This window comes from Haplochromis burtoni, unplaced genomic scaffold, assembly GCF_018398535.1.
Source record: "Haplochromis burtoni strain Fernald_Lab_line unplaced genomic scaffold, NCSU_Asbu1 Contig_630, whole genome shotgun sequence".
In the NCBI taxonomy this organism is placed as follows: Eukaryota; Metazoa; Chordata; class Actinopteri; order Cichliformes; family Cichlidae; genus Haplochromis; species Haplochromis burtoni.
In genome coordinates, this window is record NW_024582991.1 from 1 (window position 1) to 8,428 (window position 8,428).

Consider the following 8,428-nt stretch of genomic DNA (forward strand, 5'->3'; position numbering starts at 1 on the left):
TTGGTTGCCAAAAGTGCAGAGTATGACTTTAATCATGAATACAAACATTATATATAAACATGTTATATTTTTGTTTGCTTACCTGAAACTTTTACTTTGTACCAGTGGGACTGTTTCACTTTAGAGTGAAAAGTACACTAACCTGTCCCAGTCCTGTTTTTTCTAATTATCTATCAAACTTCCACACAGAGTATCCAAAACTCACCTGAGTTACCACCCAGCGTCTTCAAAGCCACCACCAGAATCATAAAACTCATACTACAGTAGTCAGAGAAGAATTACATGTGATAAATTCTGCAGCCCTTACCCTCAATCCTGTAACTCATAAAAGCATGAAATCAATTAAACAAGAAGCATGACATTACAGCTCCGATAAATCTCAATAATTTTATTGTCTTTGTTCTCATGATTTTACAAACATGATACTTGCCTCCAACAACAGCGCAGATAATCACAATTGAGGTCTTTTGGAAAAGTAATGAAGTTATGCACATTCACATCAATAAATACATGAAAAAAGGGGTTCAAAATGTCTGTTTTCTTCCATATGGAAAAGATATATATAAATCTTATAAAGTTTGTATCTGTCTTGTGTGAAACTTGTATGAAAAGCATACAAGAGTGAAAACAGATATAAGATCCCTTGAAAAATTATATAAATGAAACTTGTATGTTTTGTATACTTACTACAACAATATATGAAAGTAATGAGAAAGTGTACACTTTGATGAGTAAATCATGTAAGCCTTATATGATTCACTATATGAAGTAGGCCACAAGTCTTTTATAAGTTTTTACTATTTCTTGAGCATGGAGACACTGCTGCCATGTTGTTTGTGTGTAAAGAAAATAAACATCTGTAAAAGTAGTCTTAATGTGTTCCAGTTCACCATCAACTTCACAGAAGAGGAAATTTCTGAAATATTCAAGGTATTCCAAGGGTTGGAAAAATCATTTGAATTATAAGAAATGTAAGGTATTAAAGTTGTTACTTACAAAAACTCTACATGTGAAGATGTTCTGCCTTTTGGATGTAATGATCAACAATAGATCGGACAGCATTTTGTACCCTTAACATGATTAAACAGTCACCATATGTGTCTTAATTCCCAGTGAAATTCAAGTTAATTGCAATAGTGCCACAGAATAACCTGCTCAGGGTGTCATGGTCCTGGGCCATGTTGGCCCAGTGTTCTTAGTTTTCTTGTATGTTTGTATTTTGTTCCTTATTTAGGCCATGTTTTCTGAGTTGCCCTGTTGTGTTGTTCCCTAAGTGTTTTCCCTTCATGGCTTTTACCCCCTGTGTGCCCCTCTGTGTATCTGTGAGCCCTCGTCTCTCCTTATGTTTTATTCCATGTTTCCCCAGCCCTTTATGTCTGTGTTTTCCCCGTGCTCTCTCTCCTCCTGTCTGAACCTCTGTGCACTTCCTGTTTACCTTGTGACTCTCACGCCTGTACATGTCATGTTCAGTTCACCCCGCCCTGTCTCGTTATGATTATCAGTGTCACCTGTGTTCCCCATGTGTTCCCACTTTCCTCGTTTACCCTCTGTGTATTTCTGTCTGCGTCTCCCTCTGTTCGGCGTCGCGTTCTCCCTCATGTTGTGTGTTATTCTCCCCGTGGTTCCTGGTTTACTTTATGTTTAGCTTTCCCAGTTTAGTTTAGTTTAGTACTGTTTTCGTGTTCCACTTTTTGCCAGCATTAAAGCTGTGTTTTTGAGTTTATCCCCGTGTCTGTGAGTCTGCATCTTGGGTCCTTCTCCTGCCTGCCACACAACGTATCATGACACAGGGTGGAAGAACTCAAAGTTTAGGAACCAACTGATATCATACACATGGCACAAACACCTCCCCTCTTCTTCTGTAGCTCTGAAATATGAAAATGTGGCTGAGCATGGAAACAGGAGAAGTTTTTAGTCAGAATTATAATTTTTTTTTTTTAAAAAGTATAAAAGAGATCTTAAATGTGTTGCAGGTCCCCATTAGTGCATCAGTGTTTGGGCATTTAGCACCACTAACAGTATTTCTCACTGCAGCACCAGGTGCTGAAACTCACGTCACCATTTTTAAGAAATCACCTGCTTTTAGATGATCCTGAGAAGTGTTACAAAGCTTCAAAGTGAGTCCACTATCCTAGCCATTTGGTTGAGTCTCTCAGTGTACACACTGCATCTTACATCCTCCTAGGCTCCTCCCTCTGTGGATCGGTTGCTTAGGACCTGTTCTTGTTCTGCCATGATCAGAGTCTCTGCTTTCCTTTAAGTTGGCTTATCCAGCCACTGGTAGGATTTGTTGATATCAGCCTCTTCTTCAGTGTTTCTGGTACATCCCATGCAGGGGCTTGGTCGACCATGACGGTTCATCGTTCCTGATGTGGTGATATCACTATCGTCCAACTTCACAGCAGAGGAAATGTGTGAAATAGTCAAAGTATTCCGAGGGTTAGAGAAATCATTTGAATTATAAAAATGTAGGCTATTAAAGTTGTTCATTTACAAAACCTCTACATGTGAAGGTGTTCTACCTTTTGGGTGTAATGAAAAAAAAAATGTTTTCTTAGAGTTGGTATTTTCTTGCTGCTGGATTTACAACATCCGACTGAAATGCAAACATGTTTTTATCCAAGTATTTGCTGTGCTTGTATTTTTATCATGATTTTACAAATATGATGCTTCTGCAATCCAAAATGTAACTGTCGAACACATTATGGCTATTTGTAAAAAAAGAAAAACAAATGTAATACACACACACACACACACATATATGTATATATATGTATATATAAGAAAAAAACTGTGATTTTTCCCAATGTACAAATTTGTGACTAATCTGTACATATTTCTGACTATATATTCTTATATTTATTATTTATTACGTATAAATTATATACATATGTTTTGAGGGTGTTCTTGTTTTTGTTCCTCTGACCCCTCCGCATTATTCACTTCCTGTGTTTCCAGGATCAGTTAAGGCTTTTCTCCAGTGGTTTATGTAACACCAACTCTTCTTCATCCTCATTGTCACAGTTTGATCCAACACTGCTCTATCTCACAGTGTTGATGGTGGTGGAGCGTTGGTGACTTCGGGTCCTGCGGGTACAACAACTTTTTACGTGGACAAGAAGAAAAAGACACCAGTTAGAGCAGGGGTACGTTACAGAGCAAAGCTGAATCACAAAAAACTAAAGTAAAATAAAATGAAGTCCATCTGATTATAGCTAAATAAAATTAATAAGTGAAAAACAAATAAACAGTACAATAAAATAATGCTGATAAACATGCACAGAGTAATCTTGTGTGGATTCTTACCAGCATTTAAAACAAATAAGGCCAAACAGGAACACCAGAATCCATACAAATGGTAAGCTCAGTAAAGCCCGATTCCCTAAGAAAATAATAAAAGATTAAATTAAGTTTACACAAACAATCTGTTCCAGTCTTTACATGTGAAAATGTATCAGTAATTAATAGATACACTACCACAGTCTCTGCTGTTTTAGTAATATAAAAGTTTATATTTTACTTATATATAATTTGTTGAGCTGATAACTCACTGATTAAGAGTGGATTCAGGATGTTTTCACTGTATTCGTGGCTGACTGGATTTTCCAGCTGACAGCTTATCAAATACTCTGTGTTTTCCTACAAATGAAGAGAAAAAGGGAGCTAATGAACACACACACACGCACACACACAGCATTTTGAATAAATAACAGAGTTCCTTTTTATTGTTTAACTTTTTTTAAGCACATATTGAATTTGACTGAATTTTTGTTTTTTTACAGTGGGGCTCAGGGGTGCCAGAATATGCCCAGATTTCCCTCCAACTTATTGAAATAATTTCCATGAAGCTAAAGATAATCATTTGACAGTTCACTCTGTTTCTGATTCTGTTTTTGTAACATGTTTTTTGTTTGTGTGTGGATTTGGATGTGCCAACATCAGTGTAATCCTTGTGAATTTTCATTAGTGCTGTCATGAGAGTTGCAGAAAGAAGAGCCAAATACAGACTCCAAAAACAGGCAAATACTAACTGAAAACAGACATTTAATGTGGTTAAGTCTACAGGAAATAGGGGATAAAAACAGTTGATTAGCTAGGTTTACCACAGAGAACAGTTTTCTTTTGCCTAAGAAAACTAACAAAGTGTAAAAGCCTGATCAGAGATAACAGGTTATCAAATTTCTCTTTTAAGCTGGACTTTCTGCTTCCAGCTATTTGTGCACTCACAAAAAAGGGACCTTTCACACATCAAGAGACAATTTTAGAGCACAAAGGGATCCCTATGAGAGATCACTATGAGATGATGATTATTTTTTTAATAGCTGCTGTTTGTTTCTCAAATGAAGGCTGAATATTGGAGGTCCGAACTCTTCTGAATACACTGTACAAAATTCAGCATTTAAGCTGTTATGTTCTTTGGTCTATAAGTGTTGCCATATACAATGCAGTATATATGTAATAAACTAAAGCTTTTACTTGACTTTTAGTCACTTTTGGTCTTTAAATAATGAAGGAAAAGCAAACGGGTTCTTTATACATTGTGTAAAGGCCAAATGCACATAAAGCTGCGATAAAATGTCTTGAAAGTATTTAGATAAAAAAAAAAGTTTTGGATTCATTAGGTTTGGATAAAATGACAAAAATAACCAACAGAGCTGTCATGTGATTCAATAATCAGATCCTGTTTATACCTGTGTGATGTTGAACTGACTGGTTGGAGACTGTTTCACCATGTCACCTATCCTCCAGTAATAGGTGATCGGTTTGGCGTCGTCTGTCACGTTGGGTTCACAAGTGAGAGTACAGTAGGTCATCTCAGGGTGGCACCATGTGGACACAGTAGGATTAGGGACAGTGGCTGTTACAAAAGGGAGAAAGCCAACAAGGATTTAACATAAAATCAGGTGAACTAGTCCATGCTAGCTAGAGTACGAATTCCTCCTCCCACTTACTGATAACAATGATTTCCGTTGTGCTCATGACTTCATCATTAATCTCCGCCGTGTAGCTGCCGCTGTCGTTTAGAGCCAGGTTTGAGATCGTCAGGACCCCAGTGGAGGTATCCACCTCACAGCCATCTAAAAGTATGAAGTGAAGGTATCATCGTGGATCATTTCAATATATTAGCACAGAAATTACCTTAAACTTCATAGTTTAAGGTGCTAACCAGTAGAAATTTACATCACTGGAATCTGAGAGTTATTTATACCTCATAACACTTTAAACAAAAAATCTACCCCAAAGAATCTACTTAGCCTGTTAATGAAGGCTTAAGTTACACACTCCTTGCAACCTCTGGTTGCTATTGAAAGATATTTTGTCTCTGACTAGTTGGTGAGTGTTTGCTGAAGGTCCCTGGATGTCCCTGGGTGAATACTCACAAAGAGGGTTCTTCACCACAAACCTCCTGGTGCCAGAAAATTGATTCTGTCCATCTTGGTGTAGCAAGTACAGTGGCTGAAGCATTCACTCTCTCATCTAAGTGACTTCTTCAGGTCTTTTTCAGTGAAGTCACTGAAAAAGAGCGAAGAAGTCACTTGGACGAGAGACTTCTACTCACTGAATATGTTATGTTCAGATGAAAAGAATCAACTTACTGGGATTTTCTTACCTGGATGATTAAGCAGGCATCAAGACTGCTTGTGATTGCTTTAGTCAACAACAGATTGAGATGGAAACCAGTAGTTTACATAAAGGTGGTGAATTGTCTGTGTGACTTAAGATGTAACTAACTTGCCAACAAACCAGTGAGTGGAAGTCAAACTTGAGAAAATGGAGATACTTTTCTGCCTTACCTGCAAAATCAACATGTTTCAAAAGCTGCAACTTTTACTTTGAAGGCGAACGAGCTCTGTTTCCAGTTTGTGTCACACTTTTGAGTTTTACATCTGTTTGGGGAGCAGATGGCGCATGTTGGCAGACAAGTCTGCGTAATTGAAAGTAGAAATTAAAAATTCCAATTACAAACTATTGCTCATTACCAAACCAATTGGAAGGAGGTTTTCAGTGGAGCACCAAATACCTCTTTGCAACCAATTTCACCTTTCTACAGTGAGCAAATTCCCACAACTACTTGCCACCCCATTAATAATAATAATTTCCCCCAGGGATTAATAAAGTATTCTGATTCTGATTCTGATTCTGATTCACCCAATCAGTCAGAGAAAACACATTTTTCTCTGGCAACCGATGGTTGTCAGGCAATCAACAACTAGTCTCTTGGTCTGCGTAAATGTGTCCCTCAAAAATATTACTTATGCAAAGGTTTACGTTTATTTAAAGGTCGTCAGTATGAAAACCTTCATGTTTGGTGTTTTTTCAAGGGTTAAATTAAAGGAAAAATGTAAGGATACTTTTAGGCTTCATAGTTTTACAATGAGAGTCATGACTTTTTTCTAAATACGCTACATGCAAACATTAAAACTATGTAATCTGTGTATGTATATGGATTTCAATCTTGAGTGAATGTACCTCGGAAGTGCCAGGAGGTGAAAGGTTCTTGTCTGGTCCACTCCAGAGCAACATCCTGATCATGTGTCCACTTGATCCTGGTGATGGAAGTAGGCACAGAGCCTGGTGTGAGGACGACTTTGTCACCCACTTTCTTGTAGACGCTTTCTTTCTCTGCAAAAATCAACATATTAAGAGTTTCACATTCAATTCTTTAAATGCACAATTGCTTTAATTTACAGTTTGGTCTTATGCAATGTAGACATTCAGGCTGTGGGGGCAGCAGTGTAAGTGTAGATGCTCAGACCTCCTTCTTCTCATCCACCTCCTCCAAGTCTTTTGAAAATACACCGAGGCATTTCCAAGCCAACTGACAATTGAAACCTCTGCAGGATTTCTACTCTGAGATCTTCTCCTGTTTGTATCTGTGGTCATATTCCATACGACCGGCCATCAGCAACAAACCTTCGCCCCAGTGAAAGCAGGAGATAATGAAGAGAATAGAATCACATCATCTGCAAACAGCAGGGATGAGATCCTGAGACCACCAAATATAACAAAATAACAGCCTGTAACAAAAAGCCACTCCCGGAGCGACCCACACACAATCCCCTGACAATTGTAGTAGAATGTCGAAGTGCACAAAACACATGTCAACAGGTTGATCAATTCCTCTTCAATCTGATATGATTAATGGTCAGATTCTCATCTCCAGCACCCTGCCCTGACATAAACCTTTCCAGGGAGAGGTTAAGAAGCACGATACTCATGGAGTTGGAAGTCAGCACTGAGCAGCTTCCCCTACCTGAATCTTTGCTTCAACACCACCCTTAAGTCTGGTTCCATGGCCAAACTCGACTCCTACCAGGAGGCTGTCTGTTACCCACCTCCAGAGTTTTATGGGCCAGAAAAGCTGGATAGGACTCCTTCTTCAGCTTGACAGAACTCTTTACTTCTCATTTGGGGGTTTCTGCTATGGTAGACACCGACCACTGCATGAACCATTCTGACTCAGTGTCCCCAGCTTCCCCCAGAACGCTTTGAAAACTCTGACTGCTCTATTTTAATTTCCTTTTTTTTATTTTTTAGCATTTCTATTATGTGTTCTTGACTCTAGTCAGCTGTGGGAGGAATTTCAGCAAATTTAATTTACTCTATAAGAAAAGGCAAATTTATGCTACTTACTAGGGGTGCAACGACATTCGTATCGATATTGAACCGTTCGATACAGTGCTTTCGGTTCATATAGTATAGCTTTTATTTTGGAAAGAGCCATTTCTTCTTAATAAACTCTCTTTTCCAAAGATGAGTGATTTCTCGATCAGATAGTTTAATTATTTTTATTACTTTGCTGTTTCAGCAACATTAAATTTAAAAACTGTACTTTTGAGTTAAGATATATATTTATAATTTTAATAAATGACAAATTAAAAAGGCATGAACATTTTTTTTTGTATTGAAAAAATATTGAACCGTGACGCCAAAGTATCGAACCGAACCGTGAATTTTGTGTATCGTTGCACCCCTACTACTTACAGTACTTATTGATCATGCTAAATAGCTTAAGCAGCAGATCCACTGTAACTATTTATATATTTATAGACATGAATTCCATGTGCAAAGCAAAAATGTGTAAACATTCATCTTGATGATACATCAGCCTTTTACAACGTTGTACTTTTATATGATGAATCTATTTATTACATCACTAGTGAATGAAGTGAAATGTACAATACTTTGCACTGAAATCTAAGTGAACATACTTGTGAAAGCTGGTATTTAAATGGTTTGGGTTAGTATGCAAAGGTTATGCCGTGTGATTAAAGTCAACATTATTTGAGTAATCATAGGTTTGTTAAGAATTTGCACCACTGAAAGATCCTCTTTTACAGCATAACACTGATTACCATCGAAGTACAGCAAGGATTTCCTTAGTGAAGTGAGCCATTCACCACAATCACAGGTTTCTGTCTTTAAC

General features: G+C 37.7%; 1 protein-coding gene across 3 annotated transcripts in view; it reads right to left on the bottom strand.

Annotated features, from left to right (window-relative positions):
• Positions 1 to 2,825: 2,825 nt before the first annotated feature.
• The window catches only part of LOC102303960, an 80,124-nt gene continuing 74,521 nt past the window's right edge, over positions 2,826 to 8,428 (bottom strand). The window contains exons 1-6 of one of the 3 annotated variants that reach the window (XM_042214933.1): positions 5,382 to 5,901; positions 4,953 to 5,078; positions 4,692 to 4,858; positions 3,552 to 3,639; positions 3,307 to 3,382; positions 2,826 to 3,102 (exon numbers count right to left, since the gene is read on the bottom strand). In XM_042214933.1, coding sequence (XP_042070867.1) covers positions 3,042 to 3,102; positions 3,307 to 3,382; positions 3,552 to 3,639; positions 4,692 to 4,858; positions 4,953 to 5,078; positions 5,382 to 5,466 — 603 coding nt within the window. In that variant the 5' untranslated portion in view covers positions 5,467 to 5,901 and the 3' untranslated portion in view covers positions 2,826 to 3,041. Of the gene's footprint in view, positions 3,103 to 3,306; positions 3,383 to 3,551; positions 3,640 to 4,691; positions 4,859 to 4,952; positions 5,079 to 5,381; positions 5,902 to 6,471; positions 6,625 to 8,428 lie in introns of those variants that run through there. The other 2 variants (XM_042214932.1, XM_005949219.3) reach the window with 2 other exon arrangements.